The sequence below is a fragment of the Schistocerca americana genome, chromosome 7 (assembly GCF_021461395.2).
Source record: "Schistocerca americana isolate TAMUIC-IGC-003095 chromosome 7, iqSchAmer2.1, whole genome shotgun sequence".
Taxonomy (NCBI): domain Eukaryota; kingdom Metazoa; phylum Arthropoda; class Insecta; order Orthoptera; family Acrididae; genus Schistocerca; species Schistocerca americana.
Genome location: NC_060125.1, coordinates 182,670,906 through 182,694,502, shown reverse-complemented (window position 1 = coordinate 182,694,502; position 23,597 = coordinate 182,670,906). Strand labels below are relative to the sequence as shown.

Genomic DNA, 23,597 nt, shown 5'->3' with positions numbered 1-23,597 from the left:
CTGCAATTGTAGCACTCAGACAAGCGTGTTTATCTATGCCCTTCACTGCAAAATAATGCGGCGGGTCTATAGTGTGAGTCAGAAGCAACGGTATGAAGCAACCAAGACCAAGACGACATTGTAAAACAACTGACCGTGTTGAAAAATTCTCCAGAAATATGTTGAAAACCGGAGCACAAGTTCGCGCACAGTTTGTAGAAATGAACAAAAAAAAATCTGTTGCAACATTAAAAAGGGAACTGATTGTTACCGTCTTGTAAGGGAGTATGGCAGCGAGAAAACTGTTCTGAAGAACGTAAACAAAAATAATGGACTCGAATGGGCTTGGTAACGTAGCAAATGGACATATGAAAAATGAGAAAAGTTTTTTTCACAGACGAATCGAAATTAGAGTTCATCTAGCAAGCAAGGAACACCTCTGGGATGTTTTCAATGGTGTCTGGAATCATTTAGACTCACAATTCCTACAAAAACTTACTTCAGTGGACTCCTCGAGTATGTAAGGCAGTCATTAAATTCAAGGGAGCACACTTTTATTTTCCAGTTTGCCTTATAAATGTTTAAGGGTGCATAACTATATATTTGGATAAATGAAGTTACTGTCTGTGTTCATATCTGAAATATCAAATTGCAGTCGTGGATTATTGAAATTAATAACGATGCCGTAATCGAAAAGTTTACATTTCAAATGCCTTTAGTCCTCGGCGCTGGCCGCGGTGGTCGAGCAGTTGTAGGCGCTTCAGTCCGGAACCGTGCGACTGCTACGGTCACAGGTTCAAATCCTGCCTCGGGTATGGATGTGTGTGATGTCTTTAGGTTAGTTAGGTTTAAGTTGCCCTAAGTTCTAGGGGACTGATGGCCCATTGCGCTAAGAGTCATTTGAACCATTTTTGAAGTCCTCGGCGCCTGGTAACCAACCATACGCAGCTATTTCGAATAAGTTTCGTATGCGGCCTCATCTATACTGAAGCGGTTTTGTCTCTGTTATCGTATACTTTCAACGTGTCAGTTTTCGCTATTAAATCCGGTGCACGTAGTATACAGTATACTGTCAAATATCCTTCAACTGGCGTTGAGGCGTAGTGCATATGCACTGAAGTAGTGTCTGGGAAGAGTGACATCCAAGTATTCTTCCATATTTGTAGTTTTTCTTTCTAAAGTTTCCCAAGTTCATTTCAGGCAGCGATATGCCGCTATGTAACTCACTTTCTGTCCGTATGACTACGCACTCTCTCTCAAGTGACCTTAGCGTGACCTTAAATTCGTAAGTTACATTCATCCATTCATTGTGATAAATATTCCACAGTTATTCTGTTTTCATGAACTGAATCGCAGATCCTAGTTTGAAATATTGGCTCGTTGTAAAGAGCATTCATACGAATGTGTTCATGTGAGCACACAGACTACGAATAATTAATTTTACCTGTTGTAGAACCTGAAAAATAATGGTATAAATTTTTTATGTTTTACCCACTGGTACTTTCTCTACACTCCCGAAATAAATCTTCGTTAACGTTATTGCACATTTCGAAGAGACTGAAGTCTCATCATTGTGACTCACAGTCCATTACTGGTTTATTATGCGGTTAATGTTACATGTTGTCGTACAATACATTATGTGTTCACGTGCTGTAACAGGTTCCATAACATACAGCAGTCTGCGTGTGAATCTGTTTTAACTTCACTAAAACTGCATGCAAATAGGACATCAGCGCCACATTCGTACTGGCAGACAGAACAAACACGCGATGTTCGGGGTAACCTATTTGTGTCTGTCCCAATAACAGACTGCAAACGCTCTGCAAAGCGACCGTACCCATCACAACATCGTTTGTTGTTTGTTGACGGCAGGTGCACACAATTCATTTCTCGCCCACTTGATATTTCGTTTCATACCTGTACATTAGATTTTCTACAGCATTACGCAACAACGATAGTAAAGGATTGAAATAAATTAATGACTTTTATTGACACTATTTCTAACTGTGCACGTCCATGGAGTTAATGCACAAGCTACAGTGAGTGCATTGACTAGCCAAGGGCACTTAGAATCAGTAGTCTATCTGTCTTGTAGCATTCCTATGTGCAATGAGGAATATATGAAAAAGGATAAGCCTCGGTGTAGGCCAAAGTCTCTCTTATTTTCGTGGCCTCTTCGGCAGACGCACTATTTAAATCCTCATACAGTTGATATTTTTTACCTTCTACTGTTCCTTTCACCACTAAATGAAAAGTACCAATAAAGTTCTTTTATTTGTGGAAGTACTCATTCCATTGCGTTAATTTACGTGGCTCGGGAAGTAGCGATAGATGACAACATTTATAAAACATACAGAAATGTGGGAATCAGGTGAAGAATGTGAGGAGAGATTAAACGATTTCCTAAAGTCAGAAACAAATGGATCAACGCACGAAATCAGTCTTACTTTTGCTGACTAAAACATTAAAAGCGCTGACAGACCGATATGTACTTGGAAATTCATGTTTCTTCAAATCTGAGATGCAGTGATGGAGCAGGGGTGAACGATTTTATTTCCATCTGCAGTTGTACGATCTTAAGAAGCTAAGCGCCCAAGTTTGAGCACATGCATTGACCTTAGATCAATACAAGTATATGCAAAAAACTGAGAGCTAAGCACAGATTTTTCGTCTAATGTTTGTACGCAAAAGTGCTTCTGCCCTTGGATATTTCACTGTAAGGGAATATTTGATCCATTCCCAGAATATTCTCTCATTTACAGAGAGTTAATTACATCTTTCTTGACTAACTACCGGCAGAGAAACAAAGATCTATTAAAGTACGACACAACTTGTGTGAGATAAAACAATCACATATGAAAAACAGTATGAAACAGGTTGAACTATTTCAGCCGCCATTAGGAACAACCATCCGCAACCAGTTAATATTATGTTTAGTATAAAGAAATAAGTAAGGAACGCCGATTGTCTAGTAGCGTAATCCTTCGTTCACACTTGTATTTATACAAATTTTAATTACTTGTTTCAGTTAACTTCCTAAGGATTCCTCGGACATTTTAGCATTTCAGGTCGGTTTCCCGCAGGGGCTTCTTTAACTTGGTTTCTCTGCCGGTGTCGTTTCTTAATTAACTTAAAATAAATATCAAGTTTGGATTCTCCCTGCTGAAAAATTAGTTTTCTTTTATTTATTTACAAGGTCGAAAGGCGAGCAAGAAACCTTAATTTCCCAATAAAATTTATGATTGGTTTTCATTAAGCCGACGCGTTGAAGAGAAAGATAGCACAACCCGCTTAGCTTTGCAGGGATAGAAGTCATAGTAAAGTACCCAAAATTTATAAAAGAAATTTCAACATGTGCTTTTAAAACCTCTTGTTGTCTAATTTTGTTCGGAAATAGCGACGGTTCCACAATTTCTACCATATGGGAGTGGTAAGCTTTTACTCTCAATAAACCAGTTACGTACTTCCAAGCGGACATATCCGAGAGATCATTTAGATTTTGATAGGCTTTGAATATGTTCTAGAGTAGAACAAAACCAGAGATACATTTTTTTACGCGCCAATATGGCTATCAAGAGGGTGTAAAACTACCATGAGTTTAATGTTTCTGAATGAATGCGATCGAAATGGTAACAGATACAAAAGGAAATCAAATAAATGTTGTATCGTTTTTAATGTACATTAGCGCTATGCCACCCCGGTACAGTGATTTTGCGCAACTGCACATACAACCATAGCATGCCTCCCTCATCATTACAAAGTCTCATGCACACCTCAACCAACTTGGTACTTCCCTTAAACAGAACAGCACTGCCAACGCTAAAACCCAGCCATAGGTGCTGTAACCAAATGAAGCTATATGATTCCAGACACGTTTTAAAGTCTCATAAGTAACACCCTGAGTGCGAAGTCACAAAAGGCCGAAGATGTTTACGGCATTCGACGCCCCACATATTGTCTACCATGCAGTCGCAACAGGGGGTGGGACTGGAGGTATCCAATGGCGAGTACACCATGAGGCTACGTGGTGTAGTTGAACTGCTTAGACGATGAGTAACTCACAAAAGTGCTACAGTGCTGGTAATGTTGATACAAAGCAGACCAGTCGCAATAATACACAAAGCAAGCATTGCGTTATATTTACAACAGTTGACGAAGTTGACATGTCGTTAGAAAAGAACGCAAGGAATTTTGGAGAGTGAGAAAGAACGGGCAAAAGAAGTACTTTCCTGCAAGATGAGTCAGTGGAATGTGTGGTGTATTATACGCCCGACCGTGCGGACACTGTGATGACGATACGTAATTAACAATTGAAAATGATATTGAAACAGGTGTGGAGACTTGAAGTTCATCATCCTTGTCGGACAGGGAGACGCAAATCCTGTTCCAGCGAAACAGCCGGCCGCGGTGGCCGAGCGGTTCTAGGCGCTTCAGTCCGGAACCGCGTGTCTGCCACGGTCGCAGGTTCGAATCCTGCCTCGGGCATGGATGTGTGTGATGTCCTTAGGTTAGTTAGGTTTAAGTAGTTCTAAGCTCTAGAGGACTGATGACCTCAGATGTCAAGTCGCATAGTGCTCAGAGCCATTTGAACCATTTGAGGCAGTGAAACATAGTGAACGACAATCGTTGTCAAAGGAGCCGGTATTAAATATAATTACGTATATTGAAGATCAAAAAAACAATTATGAACAGATTTCGAATAAGCCGGCATCAATGTGACCATGCAGTGCATAAGAAGAATTACAGATATTCAAGGGAGGATTAGGTGCACTTGTCACAAAAAATGATGTTAGCGGGTTTTACAGAATGTGCATCACAACGACCTATTATGTCACGGACATCAAACTGCGAGCGACATATATTACAGTGATTTCAAGGGACGCAGTTTATGGTTTCATAATTGCAGACAGTGATACGAAACTGGAGGACGTACTGTAATGAAATTTCAAACAAAGTGTCAACTTGATGATGCGCAGCCAACTGTGGAATCGGTCCGAATATTTGTAGATGAGATAAACAAACTAATGCCATTGTTCAGTAAGGAATTCGTTTTCTACTCCGACCAATAGGGCTTTGAAGAGGAAATGCATATTAAAGGAAATCTGGAAATAAGAGATAGCAAGAGAATAGTATGAAGACTACCATGAATGCGTTAATGCATTGATATACAACAATGCCAACTGTTAATCTGGATGATAAATTGGCTGGATCGTTATTTATTGTGCTGCGAGAAGTGGGAGGTGCTCTGACCCTAAGATTCTTTCTAATACGCTTGATTTTGCAAGGGAAGTAGGGAAATTTTTCGTCACAGCAAACAAGAGTGGGTAAATGGGCGTACGAGATATACAACTATCGTATGAGCACTGATTTCGGACACAAAGTGGTCAAATAAATTGCTTTGGGTTGATTCCTCGTATGTGTATAAAATGCATACATCTTTAGAGCAAACTATGCCTCCTGAAAAGTGTCTGACATTGCAGAACCTGGAACCACTGGAGAAAATCAGCCTCTGGGTATATGTTTCTTCTGTGCCTACAAAACATATTTCCCAATCTGTAGTCATGTCTTAAGGGGGGTAGGACGTCAAACGGGCCGACTTGGAGCAGGAGAGGCACCACAGGACATTTTAATTTCTACTGTCTATACTTTTACAAGTAAATTCATAAAACTTTGTCGGCATGACCAGGAAGGATTCAGGATTCACACTCGTAGCAGCGGAAGTTCAAAAACATAACAAAATAATTCATTTTATATGTGAAATTTCATCATTTTTTTCACTTACTATTGGCTGCATTTGTGGCTACAGGTACACATTCCTTCATAAGTAAGAGAGACTGTTCGATGAATTTTGCACAGCATACAAACCATGCGTACAGGGGTCTGAAACTCTACAATCCATCTAATTTATGAAAAAATGAATGAGCTGTTACGTTTTGAACTTTATGCTTAGAAAAAAATCAAATTTTTTAGTTAGTTATCTCAATTTTTACCACAGTTTTTAATAGACTTGGAAAATTCTAGAGTTTCATACACCTGTAAGTATGGATTGTATGCTGTGCAAAATTCATCAAAGAATTTTTCTTACTTGTGAAGAAAAATGTACCTATAGCAACAAATGCAGCCAACAGTAAGTGAAAAAATTATATTTCTTATCTAAAAAAAATTATTTTGTTATGTTTTTGCACTTCCACTGCTATGAGTGTGAATCCTGAATCCTTCCTGGTCATGCTGACAAAGTTTTATGAATTTTTTGTAAAAGTATAGACAGTAGAAAATATAATGTCCTGTGGTGTCTCTCCTGTTCCAAGTGCGCCCCTCTGACGTCCTCCCCCCCTTAAAGGATAGCCAGTTTCGTGATAATATCCCTGGCAGACTGTTTCGATTACGGTTGCATGCCATCGCATTCCATCAGTTCTCATCAGCCCGTTATAGCAATATGTTTCTGCATGTACTCTCTAAGACCGGATATCTAACTGAAGGTCCTGAGCGGCTTGCAACTCCCAAGCAGTTAGGCTCCGGTCTTGATAGTGCTGACCTTCGTGATCACTGTATCACTACATTTTTCATTCTGTGTTCATGGTGCAAGTTAATGGTTTGTTCTGAACATTTCTTGAATGTCGATGATGTCTACTTTGGGAAGCGCAGTGGATACATCCCATAGAAGGTTGATCTCAGCACCTCCCAGACACTCATTTTCTGTTACTAAAGATAGTCTTAGTAAAGATAGTTTTACTAAAGACATAACTTGCGACCTCTCACTCAGTGTGTTCCTTGTCAAACATATGTGATGTATATATGCTGAGCGCTGCGACAAATAAAGGTGACATGGTAGGTAAGTCCGTGCAGTTCGCTTCGCGAGAACTGAGTGCAGCCCGCTTGCCTACAGCGTCCGGCAGACCTGGACGGTGACCCATACAAGTGCTAGACTAAACCCGGCAGTGATGTGACGGGAACTGCTGTTATCACTGTGGCAAAGCTGTTGGCACAAGACCTATAGTCCCACACATTTTGATTTTCATGTTCCTGTTTAATCATATCAACTTTTCTTTTAAATTTGAAAACTATTTCTGTTCATCATATTTTGGGCACGCAATGCGATCACCACTGGTTCACATACCCGGTACTTAAGGCAGCAGGTGTTGGACCCTGCATGTCAGCATGGGACTGTTCAAGCTGGTGGAGGCTCTGTAATGGTGTGGGGCATGAGCAATTGGAGTGATATGGGACCCCTGATATGTCTAGATACGACTGATTTGCCACTCGCCAGTTGGACAACTGAAAAACTACGGCATAGGGCTAAGCAGCACGGATTGGCGTACTGTCTCTGTCATATAAGCCCAGTTCGCCTCAATGCCCAGACGTGTTAGAGCTGTTTTTAACAGTGGAGTTGGCAGCGCTCTGTGTGTAATTTCGTACAGTGCCTATTCCCAAACAACCAATAATTTTGATCATTTATTTTTTCCTATTAAACTGTAATATTTCGTTACTCGCAATTTCATTGGCCAATAGTGTATGTTTCTAATGTCTCTACGCTCAACTACCGGTCGTCTGGGAGATAAAATTAGAACATGATTCTACAAGATTCACACTCTGGCACTCACACTTTGATGAGGAGCACGTAACAGATTCGCTACATTAACACTGTTTTTCTCACTTTCCCACGGGCAGGCTGTCGACGTTCGGCCTGGCTGTGCGGTCTGGCAGCGAAACCACCAAGAGGGGCGGAGCGCTGCACCCTGCTGCGGACAGGGCGTCTCACGTCCACTACGACTTCTTCGGACTCGACTACGACATCGGCCTCATCAAGGTAAGCCACTGAGACAGGCTCAAGATTCGTAACGTCAGTTGCCTTCACCTTCCAGAGCAACCATAAGTTTGGCATAAGGGAAATGCTCGTATCATACCACAAAAAAGTGAATATATTCTGGCAGAGTTTGAAATGTAAAATGTAAAAGAAGGGAACTAGTATTTCGACATAAGTGGCAGCTTGTAAGATATTTAAACCAAAACTTCTGGACATATTCGCTCAAGTTTACTTGTTAGTATTAGTACTCATATCATGTAATATAACGCATTGTGTCAAGTAAAGTAACGTTATGCATGATGTCATCACCCCAGCAACAAATACAGCCCCAAAAATCTTTTACCCCGGAAAAAATTCATAAAATTTTTAGATATTACATTTATTCTCTTCAGCCATATGATATTTTATATACTCTACTACAGCTGGCGAATCTTTAGGATTTTGGGCACACAATCAGGGACTTAAGACCAAAAGTTGAGAGATGCAGGTGTGTCAACAGGCTATGAGAAATCACTGGGCTGGGGACTTAAGGTTGACTTGTAAAAATGAGAGAATATGTCAAAATGTTTTGATTTAAGTATCTTTGAAGCTTCCAGATGAATCGAAAATTTAGTTTCCTTCTTTTACATCCCTGACTTTGTGCTATGATAGGAGAATTTTTATTATGGTTCTCAACTTTTACTGTATCATAATTTTGGTGTTAGAGCTCAATAGCTTGGCAACCGTAACAGGTTTTTGTCGACTCTGCCGACGACTGATCCGGTATACGTTTTTTTATTATCTTTCACTTCCGTTTATAATATTTAAACCGATTTCCACAAGTTTTAAACATGTAAGTGGCATGCGTAAAGAAACTCAGTAGATGTATAAACGGCTATACAAACCGCCGCTGGTTTGGGCTAAACCAAGCCATTGTACCCTATGTTTCTAGCTCAAATAGGAACAGAACACTAAGACCCCCAACCTTATCGCAGGTCTGCAGGCGGCCGTTGTCAATCATATTTGTAAATTTGTAACAATAGGAACAGCTTACAGTTCTATACACCCTTCAACTGTGGCTTATTGAGAAAGTTGTCCGTAGTAACAGTTTCAAACATTGTTCTATCGTCCTCAGTTGCGTGTAATAATCGTCTATGTCGATATTTACTTCATCAGTACAGATGCTATTCTACCTACCTCTTGCCCTTCTTCTGATTTTATACCTTTTCCTCTGCTGTCATTCGTATTTTTATTAGCACAGCACTAAGAAACGAACACTCATTTACGTCATTTTATCTTTACTTACAACATATTATGTTATTTTCACAACACGAAGTACAGGAGTGTACATTACTTAATGTTGTGCTAGTAAGAATTTGAATGACAGTAAGCAGAAGAACTGCTCTAAAACAAGAACAAGAACAAGACTATCTATGTTGATTGCAGTGGAGTTACAAGACTTATCCACGTCGTTATGTCATAGCAGTATCTATAAATCAATGTTAGAAACACTCACATCAGTTTCATTGACAATATCCAAATATTGCTTACATGAGTTTAAAATCAAGGTATATAATTTATAATAATTACAACAGTCCAGAAAAATTGCTGAAAGACGATACTCAACATCAATGGTGATGTTTAAGAAACTTCTCTGTCTGCCAAGGAATGTCTGGAAAGCAACTGCGGAACAAAAGAGTTAAAAAAACTGGAGTTTAGCAATTCCAGCTGTCCTACTAAAGGAAATTACAAGAATTCCGTGATGAATAAGAAACGACATTTCCAGCATAGCTGCATAACACTTATATTTTATATTTTATGATGCCGACCAAATATTGGCCCACATATCCCTATTCAGCAAACTACTGTGTACCAACCTCAGCTGAGTGTTTAAAAAATAGAAAGCATGAAGTCAGCTGGCTCTACCACAAAATTTTCTGCACATTTGTGTTACAAGCTGAGGTGCTCTTCAATATCTCGTTACTCACTTCTTAGTGAATTGGTACTTAACAAGCAATTCCTACTAACAGAGTTACTGAGAATGAATATCAATCCGTTACATCCAATTTACTTTCGCCTGCGAGAATGATTCTAAACAAATAGCTTGTCTTACTAAATAATTTGTTCCACAGTGTCAACTCCAAGTACAACTGCTTACTGTAGTCTGAACTGATACATGCCACTTTTAATTCTCCCACACCACTTTCTGCTGTTATTACTTTTCTGCGACTCACGTTGTATGCAGAGAAACTCTTCCTACCTGCTGACGATCTGCATTGGCAAATGGTACTGCCCACTCTGTCCTCGCTTTAGATGTATCCATTATGACCATTCTTCTTTCTTGAATTTCACGTAGTTCCTCGTTTAAATAATTGCTGATTGTAATATGGCAGTCTCCGGGAATGTAATATATGGATAAAAATTTATGGTAGGATGATCAATAGGGGTGAATATTAAAAGTGTATAGACACCCCGATTACACTGATACAAAATCATATATCCAGTTTATATTAAACAAAACGCGATCATTAGTTGCGTACCGCATGAAACACAAAGATTTAGACGTGCTGTCCTCCATATTCACATTTCTTATAAATTCTTCTTTTTCTAACATTGTTTATGAAAGCATCAACAGTCGTTTATTTGCCTTCGTGTTGTACATCGTTCATATGCTCCGTGTCAGTCCACTCTTTTTTCTTTCCCCATTTTAAATGATATCACTGGACCTCCAAGTGTCACCACTGTTTTAAAAACCATCTTCCACGCCAATATCTACATTGCGTCACACTATGATACCATTTATGCAAATCAAAACTATGGACGTATGTTCTATGTCCAAGATTTTTTTGATGCATTAAGAGAATTCCGGAAGAAAATTCATTTTAAAGATAGAGTATTGCAGTTTTCCAGTTTATCGCCAATTATATTCACTCTTATACCAAAATAGAAATGAGAGGGAAACAACTTCGTGGTAGGAACGGTAGAGTGAGGAGATCACTTCCTAATCCAAGGACTTGCAAACAACGTTATAATTGAGGAAGGACTTTAGAAAAATTGTAAATATCGAATGTGGCTATCATATTTATCTCAAAATTGGGGTGAATATTAAATGCGTTGAAGTGGAACAGGTTGAGTAATCTGCCATCTATGAAACACTATTATTCGATCACACTACAAGATACTTAGCTCACCTACGAGTCACCCCCTATACCTAACCCGTTACGGATATAGGACTTGTGAGCGGGGCAAAGAGTCGAAGCTGATTTCGGAAGATCATCTATTTGACATTTCCGAGATTACTATAAAACGTTCCGTGAGATACAGTGGGTATGATCTGTAGACACACCGGTGCTCTAAAACTAAAACTAAACTCCTCCCGAACAGGCCATGAGGGCCCAACGATACCGACTGGCCGCCGTTTCATCTTCAGCCCATAGGCGACACTGGATGCGGATACGGAGGCGCATGTGGCCAGCACCCTGCTCTCCCGGCCGTATGTCAGTTTCCGAGACCGGAGCCGCTACTTCTCAGTCAAGTAGCTCCTCAGTCTGCCTCACAAGGGCTGAGTGCACAGCGGAGCTCTGCAAGACCTGATATGTGGTGTCCAGTTCCAATAAGGATATTTCGTGCTTCACGAGGCTTCATTGTGAACAGGTGAGGCTATAATTGGTTACAAACGTTTCAACAATTTACAGTGGACAACAGTCTAAATATGGTGTTCATACTTAAAATGATAGAGCAAGCAGTTCATTAAAGCAGTTTATTCAGCAAAAACACAAGTAGACTGGGAGAGCTTGAATTAAAATTTAAGAATTTCCACTACTGACGTCAATATACATTCCAGCGCTGTTGGGGGCAATAATTGCAATTCTTCTCATAATGTCCAGACATACTTTCATGAGTAGCAATATTTGTTGTTGTTGTGATCTGCAATCCGAAGACTGGTTTGATGCAGCTCTCCATGCTGTTCGTGTCCGAGCCTCTTCATCCTCTGATAACTACTGCAACCTACATCCTTCCGAATCTACCCTCTGTATCCCTCTCTCGTCTCCCTCTACGAATTCTACTCCCGGCACTTCCTTCCAATATTAAACTGGTGATCCCTTGGTGTCTGAGAATGTGTACTACCACTCGATACCTTCTATGAGCAAGTTGTACCGCGAATTTCTTGTCTCCCCAGTTCTACTCAGTACCTCCTCATTAGCTACGTGATCTACCCATCTAATCTTCAACATTATTCTGTAGCATCACATTTCGGAAATTTCAACTACCTTTTTGTGTAAATTATTTATCGCCTATGTTTCACTTCCATACTTGGCTATATTCCAGACAAATATGTTCAGAAAAGACTTCCTGACATTTGAATCTATATTCGATGTTAATAAATTTCTATTCTTCAGAAACACTTTTCTGGCTGTCACTAGTCTACATTTTATATCTTCTCTACTTCAGTCATCATCAGTTACTGTGCTACCCAAATAACAAGAGTCATCTACTACTTCAAGTGTATTGTTTCCTAATCTGTTCCCTCAGCATCATCTGATTTAGTTCGACCACATTCCATTATCCTTCCTTTGCTCTTGTTGATGTTCATCTTATATCCTCCTTTCAAGATACTCTCCATTCCGTTCAGTTCCTCATACATGTCCCTTGAAGTCGCTGACTGAATTATAATGTCATCGGCAGACTTCAAAGTTTTTATTTCTTCTCCAAGAACTTCTATTTCAGCTCCCAAATTTTCTTTAGTTTCCTTTACTGCGTGTTCACTGTAAAGAAGAATTAATAACACCGGGGAGAGGCTACAACCCTGTCTCACTCACTTCTCAACCACCGCTTCCATTCCATGCTCCTCGATTCTTATATTTGCTGCCTTACTCCTAGTGAAATATCCTCCTGATCTTTACATTTATTCTCTAGCCATTCCTGCTTAGCGCTTATGCACTCTGTGTCAATATGACTTTTCAAACGTTTGTATTCCCTTTCGCCTGCTTCATTTGCTGAATTTTTACACTCATCAGCCAGAACATTCAGATCACCATCAACTATCGATATAAACCCTGTCCAGGTGACAGCAGCTTCAGCTGGCGAGGAATGACTGACTGCTAGTCAGACTCACCCGTTATACATGTAATATTATCGCGCATGCTGTCCTTATGTAAAATGGGGAAGGCGCGCAATCTGTCTGAGTTTGACCGGGGGCAGACTGCGAGGGCCCGGAGGCTTGGCACGAGCATTTAGGAGGCTGCACGACTTGGCGGGTGTTCGACGAGTGTTGTGGTGGGTAGCTTCAACACGTAGCGAAACCAAGGTGAAACCGCGTCCAGATATCTTGGGGTTGGGCGGCCACCTTTCATAACAGATGTCGGACGTCGTAGTCTAGGCAGATTGGTAAAATAGTAGTGGTGGCAAACTGTCGGAACGAACATCAAAGTTTAATGATGAGTGGAGTACAAGTGTGTCTGAACACAGTGCAGCGAGCAGTCTAACGATGAGCCTCCGCAACCGACGACCAATGCGTGTGAAAATGTCAACACCACGACACCGGCAACTACGACTGAAATGGGCACTTGACCGTCGACACTGTGACGCGTCACCAGAAAAAAATTAATGAATGACAGTGCTGGTAAACCCCTTACGTTATTTGATTTTCAAACAGCCGAACAGAATTGAACGTACTCAGACATTTCTCTCTTTACTTATTCTGATCAACACTAAACTGGCACACAATATTTTTAGCGCAACGCAATCTGACTTTCAAAAATCCCTACAAAAGAATGGCCCTGACTAACCTTAACCTATAACTTTCAAGAATCACTTACCTCACAAAAATCTTCGTTACTCGAACCACTGCAATACAGCGAGCGCCAATACTGTCAGCTAAATGAAAGATTCTAACTACTGAAGGCACTAACTACTGACAGGCATAGTTAGCAAATGAAAGATTTTGATAGAGAACAAACAATGTATTTACCTTTATAGCGTTCAAAAGTCATAACGTATACATCAGTTCATGACATCCAGTCTTACAAATTTACCATCTCTGATGGACACACGTCCAGATCATCCGCTCTCAAAACTCCGCCATCTCTCTCCACACATCCACCACTGCTGGCGGCTCACCTCCAACTGTGTAACGCTACGCGCCGTTCACATCCAACTGCAATAGCGACCATACCAACAATGCCAACCAGCCACAGACTTCACACAGCTTAGTTAGCGATTTTCATATAGAGCGCTACGTGGCGTTACCAGCATAAAAACCTAAACAGTCTACTTACAACTGGACGTCGGCACAGTGGTAGAGCGTTTCACGGTGTGATGAATCCCGGAAGCCTCTTCGTCATCCTGATGGGAGTGAGCGAATCTGTCGTCTTCCACGACAACAGCTCCTTGGCACCTGTACTGCTGGACGGAGACAAGCTCGTGGCGGCTCCATTATGCTCTGGAGAACATTCTCGTGGGTATCCACAGGTCCAGTGGAACTCGTGCAATGTACCATCACGGTCAAAGAGTATCGTACACTGGATGCAAACCAAGTGTACCCCTACGTGAGGATCACGTTTCCTAATGGCAGTGGCATTTCCCAACAAGGTAATGCCCCATGACACGAAGTCAAGAGTGTGATTTTGAGGTTCGAGGAACACGATGGGGAGTGGCAATTGATTTTCTGGCTCCCAGCTCGCCAGGTCTGAAGCCGATCCAACACATGTGAGATGTGATTGAACGTGCTTCAGAGCCCATGGGCCCCCTCCTCAGAGTTAGGTGACTTGTGTTTTCTTCTACTTCTGTCTTAACTGTCTACACCACATCTGCAGTGATGATAGAAAATCTCCCATTTGGCACTTCATCACAAGCATCAGTAAGGTCGTCTTTAAACGCACAGTCTGAATTTACTGTAATCCCAACGTCCATGGTGTTTTCTGCGTAAACATCACAGGCTACCAACTAATTTCGGTTGCTTTCACATCTTTCGGTATTTGATGAAAGAATAACTAGTGTGCAAGGCTTGTGTTTTCAATAGTTGATTAATAGCGAATCGCTGCGTGCATGTCTCTCATCCGTACTTCCAGTTACGCATAAACACAAACAGATTTAAGCTGAACAGAGGCATCTATCATGGCGCTTGTGGACAGCCGAAAGATGTTCAAATGGTTCAAATGGCTCTGAGCACTATGGGACTCAACTGCTGTGGTCATCAGTCCCCTAGAACTTAGAACTACTTAAACCTAACTAACCTAAGGACATCACACACATCCATGCCCGAGGCAGGATTCGAACCTGCGACCGTAGCAGTCGCGCGGTGCCGGACTGCGCGCCTAGAACCGCAAGACCACCGCGGCCGGCAAAAGATGCTCGCGCGTAGACTCCCATCCGCAGAGTTACAGTAGTCATCGTGAAATTTTTTTATATAAATGATAATAACTTTAAAGATATCATACTTTTTAACTTCACATAGGGATTCAGAAATATTTTGTCTGCCAAGCTGAAGATTTTTGCCATAGCCAAGTGGGTGGTTCACGAAGCTCAGGAACTGTGGAAGTTAGATCACAATATTTCTGCCTGAAATACAATCATCAACAAATACAGCATTTATTGGAAGAGATTCTTTTCCTGGAGTCCACAGTGGAAAATGTCATGGCCCTTGCAGCAGCCGTGTGGGCGCATTGTTGTTGCAGGTTTACTTACGGGAACCAGGCCCGCTCACACAAAAACTGGATAACAGAAAACAACTTCCAGTATATCGTATCTAATTGGAGATACTACGGTCTTTGCCCATTGAAAATGGTGTGAAAACAGCTAAAATTAGTGTCAGTTCTGCTTCTACAGACAGCATTCTTAGCCGTACATCGCTATAGATGCTTGCTACACTGATATCACTGAAAAACTTTCAGTCAGTCTGTCCCTTGCTTCAGTTTCAATGTTACTCAAGATTACTCGTAGAAACTGTTGGGATACCACGCCTTACATATTAGTTATTGTTCATCAGATACTGAAGCAATTCTATGAGCAGGTAAGTGAAGATTTCCGCAATCACACGCGTATACGGCGATGGGCAGAATATGCGAGGGCGTCATGGAGATGGTGGAGAAACGTAAGTTGCGGACGCTTGAAGATAGTCGTAAATTAACCAGTGAAAGACTGCTTCCGCTGTTCCTCGAAGCAACTTTAATTGATGAATATAAGAATATAGTACAATCCCGTATTGCTATTTAAAACACTGCAAAGACAGGTTACATTAATTACATCGCGCACAGGAGCATCTAAGATATCATTCTTGCTGCTCTCAAAACAGGAAAGGATCAAATGGTTCAAATGGCTCTGAGTACTATGGGACTTAACATCTATAGTCATCAGTCCCCTAGAACTTAGCACTACTTAAACCTAACTAACCTAAGGACATCACACAACACCCAGACATCACGCAGGAAAGGATCCCTGGGCTTTATAACATGCCTTATTGCGGAAGCAATTACATCAGTCAACCCATACACATCCTTTCCGACCGCTGTGCAGAACATCAATATTAAAAATCGAGAACTGAACAAATCTGCAGTTGCTGAGCACGGCCATTGAACCAAGTATAAGATGTTGTGTGACAAAACAGATTATTGTCCCATCTCCATAAATATTGGGATTCTGTAATTAAGGAGCTTGTAGAAATAAGAAGACAAAAGAACTTCAGCGCGACAGCAGATAGAATCTTAGCGGTGCATGGAAGCGAGCTGTCAAATGGCTCTGAGCACTATGGGACTTAACATCTGAGGTCATCAGTCCCCTAGAACTTAGAACTACTTAAATCTAACTAACCTAAGGACATCACAACCATCCATGCCCGAGGCGGGATTCGAATCTGCGACCGTAGCGGTGTCGCGGTACCAGACTAAAGCGCCTAGAACCGCTCGGCCACACTGGCCGGCAAGCGAGCTGTCGGTGCAGGAAAGATGCAGAGATATTAGTCGCAATGTTTACGTTACTATGGGAGTGGTGGCACCACCAGCGCAGACGTTGGCACCATCCACGGCTGAATTACGTAAATACCAACAAATCACAAGCCGTCTATGGGCTGTATAATGCCACCACAACAGCAGTTCAGACTGTCAGTTGCTCCTGACGAAGACAAAAGAGGTAGTCGTCCAAGGCTCGAGGTCTTACCCTGAATTGACGCGGCAAGAAGTCCGAGAATATTTTATACAACAGTACCGTCGCGAAAGACTTGGTTATCATTTTGTTGCGAATATTTTATGTTGGGACTTTCAGTTAATTATTTCAGCTAAACCTTGGATTGATCGGAAAACTCAGAACTATTAACACTGTGAACATGTAATTAAACAGAAGTTATGTCATGTGATACAGCAAAAATAATCATCAAAAATAATCATATAGTGTAGTGCAATATGTTGAAGCTTAACACGCCTGCTTCCCTACGTGAGGGAGTTGCCTGCACATCCATAACCTGTGCTTGCCCGTTCATTTCGGCAGTTTCGTCCTGCAATATGCAGGTGCTTAAGCGCTGCTCGCACAAGACTATGAACCAGCTGTGTACCTTCACAACATGTATTGTGCTGTCCCGCAGGTGGATTCGGCTTTCAAGCTCGGACGGCTGGCGCGCCCTCTTCCTCTGGCCAGGACGGAGCCCCAAACTGGAGCCGTCGCTGTGCAGACTGGTTGGGGATCCGGCGCTGGACAACCGCGACTCCTGTCTGACAGCCTGCTGGTGGACACGCTACAGGTAGCCAACAGGTGAGTTGTCTTCGTAATGGCTGCTGTCTTACAGAGATGGTTCCCAAGTATAATAAAAACCTGAAATGTACGACGGGCGTTCAATAAGTAATTCAAGACTTTTTCCTAAGGATAGCAATACACCCATGAACCATGGACCTTGCCGTTGGTGGGGAGGCTTGCGTGCCTCAGCGATACAGATGGCCGTACCGTAGGTGCAGCCACAACGGAGGGGTATCTGTTGAGAGGCCAGACAAACATATGGTTCCTGAAGAGGGGCAGCAGCCTTTTCAGTAGTTGCAGGGGCAACTGTCTGGATGATTGACTGATCTGGCCTTGTAACATTAACCAAAACGGCCTTGCTGTGCTGGTACTGCGAACGGCTGAAAGCAAGGGGAAACTACAGCCGTAATTTTTCCCGAGGACATGCGGCTTTACTGTATGATTAAATGATGATGGCGTCCTCTTGGGTAAAATATTCCGGAGGTAAAATAGTCCTCCATTCGGATCTCCGGACGGGGACTACTCAAGAGGACGTCGTTATCAGGAGAAAGAAAACTGGCGTTCTACGGATCGGAGCGTGGAATGTCAGATACCTTAATCGAGCAGGTAGGTTAGAAAATTTAAAAAGGGAAATGGATAGGTTAAAGTTAGATATAGTGGGAATTAGTTAAGTTTGGTGGCAGGAGGAACAAGACTTTTGGTCAGGTGATTACAGGGTTATAAATACAAAATCAAACAGCGGTAATGCACGTGTAGGTTTAATAATGAATAAAAAAATAGGAGTGCGGGTTAGCTACTACAAACAGCATAGTGAACGCATTATTGTGGCCAAGATAGACACAAAGCCCATGCCTACTACAGTAGTACAAGTTTATATGCCAACTAGCTCAGCAGATGATGAAGAAATTGATGAAATGTATGACGAGATAAAAGACATTATTCAGGTAGTGAAGGGAGACGAAAATTTAATAGTCATGGGTGACTGGAATTCGTCAGTAGGAAAAGGGAGAAAAGGAAACATAGTAGGTGAATATGGATTGGGGAGAGGAAATGAAAGAGGAAGCCGCCTTGTAGAATTTTGCACAGAGCATAACTTAATCATAGCTAACGCTTGGTTCAAGAATCATAAAAGAAGGTTGTATACCTGGAAGAATCCTGGAGATACTAAAAGGTATCAGATAGATTATATAATGGTAAGACTGAAATTTAGGAACCAGGTTTTAAATTGTAAGACATTTCCAGGTGCAGATGTGGATTCTGACCACAGTCTATTGGTTATGAACTGCAGATTGAAACTGAAGTAACTGCAAAAAGGTGGGAATTTAAGGAGTTGGGACCTGGATAAACTGAAAGAACCAGAGGTTGTAGAGAGCTTCAGGGAGAGCATAAGGGAACAATTGACAGGAATGGGGGAAAGAAATACAGTAGAAGAAGAATGGGTAGCTCTGAGGGATGAAGTAGTGAAGGCAGCAGAGGATCAGGTAGGTAAAAAGGCGAGGGCTAACGGAAATCCTTGGGTAACAGAAGAAATATTGAATTTAATTGATGAAAGGATAAAATATAAAAATGCAGTAAATGAAGCAGGCAAAAAGGAATACAAACGTCTCAAAAATGAGATCGACAGGAAGTGCAAAATGGCTAAGCAGGGATGGCTAGAGGACAAATGTAAGGATGTAGAGGCTTGTCTCACTAGGGGTAAGATAGATACTGCCTGTAGGAAAATTAAAGAGACCTTTGGAGAAAAGAGAACCACTTGTATGAATATCAAGAGCTCAGATGGCAACCCAGTTCTAAGCAAAGAAGGGAAGACAGAAAGGTGGAAGGAGTATATAGAGGGTTTATACAAGGGCGATGTACTTGAGGACAGTATTATGGAAATGGAAGAGGATGTAGATGAAGATGAAATGGGAGATAAGTTACTGCGTGAAGAGTTTGACAGAGCACTGAAAGACCGGAGTCGAAACAAGGCCCCGGGAGTAGACAACATTCCATTAGAACTACTGATGGCCTTGGGAGAGCCAGTCATGACAAAACTCTACCATCTGGTGAGCACGATGTATGAGACAGGCGAAATACCCTCAGACTTCACGAAGAATATAATAATTCCAATCCCAAAGAAAGCGGGTGTTGACAGATGTGAAAATTACCGAACTATCAGTTTAATAAGTCACAGCTGCAAAATACTAACGCGAATTCTTTACAGACGAATGGAAAAACTGGCAGAAGCGAACCTCGGGGAAGATCAGTTTGGATTCCGTAGAAATGTTGGAACACGTGAGGCAATACTAACCTTACGACTTATCTTAGAAGAAAGATTAAGAAAAGGCAAACCTACGTTTCTATCATTTGTAGACTTAGAGAAAGCTTTTGACAACGTTAACTGAAATACTCTCTTTCAAATTCTGAAGGTGGCAGGGGTAAAATACAGGGAGCGAAAGGCTATTTACAATTTGTACAGAAACCAGATGGCAGTTATAAGAGTCGAGGGGCATGAAAGGGAAGCAGTGGTTGGGAAAGGAGTGAGACAGGGTTGTAGCCTCTCCCCGATGTTATTCAATCTGTATATTGAGCAAGCAGTAAAGGAAACAAAAGAAAAATTCGGAGTAGGTATTAAAATTCATGGAGAAGAAGTAAAAACTTTGAGGTTCGCCGATGACATTGTAATTCTGTCAGAGACAGCAAAGGACTTGGAAGAGCAGTTGAACGGAATGGACAGTGTCTTGAAAGGAGGATATAAGATGAACATCAACAAAAGCAAAACTAGGATAGTGGAATGTAGTCAAATTAAATCGGGTGATGTTGAGGGGATTAGATTAGGAAATGAGACACTTAAAGTAGTAAAGGAGTTTTGCTATTTAGGGAGTAAAATAACTGATGATGGTCGAAGTAGAGAGGTTATAAAATGTAGACTGGCAATGGCAAGGAAATCTTTTTTGAAGAAAAGAAATTTGTTAACATAGAGTATAGATTTAAGTGTCAGGAAGTCGTTTCTGAAAGTATTTGTATGGAGTGTAGCCATGTGTGGAAGTGAAACATGGACGATATGGACGATAACCAGTTTGGACAAGAAGAGAATAGAAGCTGTCGAAATGTGGTGCTACAGAAGAATGCTGAAGATAAGGTGGGTAGATCACGTAACTAATGAGGAGGTATTGAATAGGATTTGGGAGAAGAGAAGTTTGTGGCACAACTTGACTAGAAGAAGGGATCAGTTGGTAGGACATGTTTTGAGGCATCAAGGGATCACAAATTTAGCATTGGAAGGCAGCATGGAGGGTAAAAATCGTAGAGGGAGACCAAGAGATCAATACACTAAGCAGATTTAGAAGGATGTTGGGAGATGAAGAAGCTTGCACAGGATAGAGTAGCATGGAGAGCTGCTCTAACCAGTCTCAGGACTGAAGACCACAACAACAACAACCAATACACCATATCATTCCCTATTCTTTTGGCTACAAAATCGTATTTTTTAATACAATCTCCGTTCAATGCGACGGCCGTACGCCATTTTATCAGGCTGGTCGATATTTAAACCAACAGCTTGCTGCATCAGTATCCATCCCATCATCCATTACTACTTCCCGTGGAACGCATACTTTATCGGGTCAAATTGATGTAAGTCGAAAGGTGTGAGGTGCGGGCAGTAGGGCGGATGAGGAAGGACAGTCAAATGTAGCTTTGTGAGCTCCTGCTTGTAAACACTGCCAACAGAGACGTCCAGTGGAGCAGTGAGGTGTTTGATTGTGATCCGTCAATCACCTTGAATGAGAATGTCCGCAAGTTCCAACATTACAGGAGCCACAGTTGGCTGTGGCTAGCCGGCACGCGGGAGATCGAACAGGTTTGCGCGACATTGTTGCGATGATATCAGGCGCGTCACCGACTCACCGTGCTTTTGTACACTGCCAAGTTTCCGTAGGTGCCTGTGAATATCTGGAAACTCAGTGACGACTCTCTGCTTTGAAAATACCACCGTTCCAGACGCCACTCTGAAGGCTATTTATATCTGAACTTGTAGAGGCTGAAGCGGGAATATTCCACGACGTCCCACGTAAGTACCGTGTTCTTTGACTTCCTTAAGGCATTCTAAACAGGTCTGTATTGCCGCCTAGTGAACAAAATACGAGCCTATGGAATACAAAGTCAGCCCTGTGATTGGACTGAACAGTTTCGAGCTAAGCGAACACACCATGCCATTCTGAGCGGAGATAAGACGTAAAACGTAAAGTTAACTTCGGGCGTGCCCCAATGGAGTATTCCAGGATTACTACTTTTCACTATATATGATGTGTATGTATACCAGCTGCCTCTCCTACGAATCGTAAGGCACACTTCGCCGGCGATTCGGCAGATATTTACAGTTCTTTTGAGAGTTACCTAAATAAAAATAGGTAACACATTCCTCTGCTTCTGACTGTAATCGTGAGCTGTGATGCGATGAACGATCTACTCGACGTGAGGACACAGTCACACAACATTCTTAAACTGTATTGAATGTAAGGGGAAGTATTTCATACTGTGTAAGTTATTAATCTGACTGCGAGAGTTTTGAGCAGTATAAACTGCCTGAATAACTTGGACATGAAACCTAGAGTAATGGGCTTTGTACAAATTACATCACAAAGACTGTCTCTGAATAAAGTAAGTTGGCACTGATTGAATAAATAAAATTCTCTTCTTACCTCTATTCTGCGCAAATTTGGACAACGCGTTGCAACACTGCTCTGTCATGCGCGCCGCTATGCTAAAACTGCAAATTATTATATCTACGCAGAGACACTCTAGAGGTGCATTGAGTTCTCTGTTAATTCCAAATCGAATTGTTTATTGAACATTCTTGGTTGGATCAACCATTAAAAAGAACTGTAAGAGAAAGATTGGTAAGAAAATGAAATATGCTCATAAACGATAACGTTATGTTCTTTTTGTATATTGAGAAAAAGTGCTCAAGGCAGATTTTACATTTAATGAACTTCTCAAAATTCAAACAATACACTTTCTTATCTCTCAAATCAAACAACTTTCAGTACAATGACCACGTTAGCTCGATGGCGCAGCTATAGTGAAAAAAAGTGACATCATTATTGTATTTACCTGACATTCCATTAGATTTCTTCCTCCACAAATCAGTTTCATACCCACGTCGATTGAAGAAACTGATAAATTGAGACATTAAATTCGAATCATAATATTTCCATAGCTTCCTCACTTGCCTAACTCTAACACAGCTGACCTTCGACATCTCTCTCTACCAAAGCTAAACATTGTCTGCTCTACTGCGCCCTCGCGCAGCTCAAAGATACTCACTTAACTTCTGCGATATAGCTTACAACATCGCTGCTCGCTCACAATCGATTCAGATTTCAAAAATTCATATACCAAAACTATACATGAAACCTATCAACTACATGTCTTTCAAAGTAGAATGACGAGTCCCTTCAACAGAGTGGTCCCAAATTAGTCTAACGCGTTATTCGTTTAAGTGATATGTACTAAAAGGTAGCGTAAAACACGAAGAATAGTAAGAACTCCAGCAATGAATGATCAGCGCTTCTGCATTGCGGTAACAGTCGTCACGAGCCAAGGCGGTGCTGTCATTGCGGGAGTGTTGGTTAATCTTCGTGTTTTACTTTAGCACATCGATAACCGGAATATCGCACGAGACTAATTGGGTCCGATATATCGAAAAGGCGCGTAAAATTTCACTTAAAAAATCATTTTGTTTGTAACGGAAACAAACCGACATTTCCATCGACGTTTGGCGTCGCATGGAAGACGTGATGAACAGCGTCTGAGGCAAGGCTTTTGCTGTGGGAGTTATTTAAAATATCAGGTTCCCAGAAAAACATCCGACTGCGCAGACCGTTCATCTTTTCACAAAAAACCTACAGGTCGTTCCGGGGATAATTGCTCAGTTTCGTTGTCAGACTGAGAGTTCTGACGGCCAGAGCTGCTAGTCTGGCGCCTGCCTGGTGTAAGTGATGCTCGAAGGACCATTCAAACTTTGCTAAAAGGGTTCCCCTAAAACGGAAAACGCTATCTTGTTAAAAATTACTAACTTCTCAATTAATCTGGAATTACGATCAGTACAAATTACGAACAATATCTGTAT

The 23,597-nt window shown here is 41.5% G+C and overlaps 1 protein-coding gene across 1 annotated transcript in view; it reads left to right on the top strand.

Annotated features, from left to right (window-relative positions):
• LOC124622834 (trypsin alpha-3-like) overlaps nt 1–23,597 on the top strand; it is a 179,859-nt gene that overhangs the window by 142,232 nt on the left and 14,030 nt on the right. The window contains exons 3-4 of the mRNA XM_047148625.1: nt 7,648–7,786; nt 17,337–17,503. Of these exons, the coding sequence (XP_047004581.1) occupies nt 7,648–7,786; nt 17,337–17,503 (306 nt within the window). The remainder of the gene's footprint in view (nt 1–7,647; nt 7,787–17,336; nt 17,504–23,597) is intronic.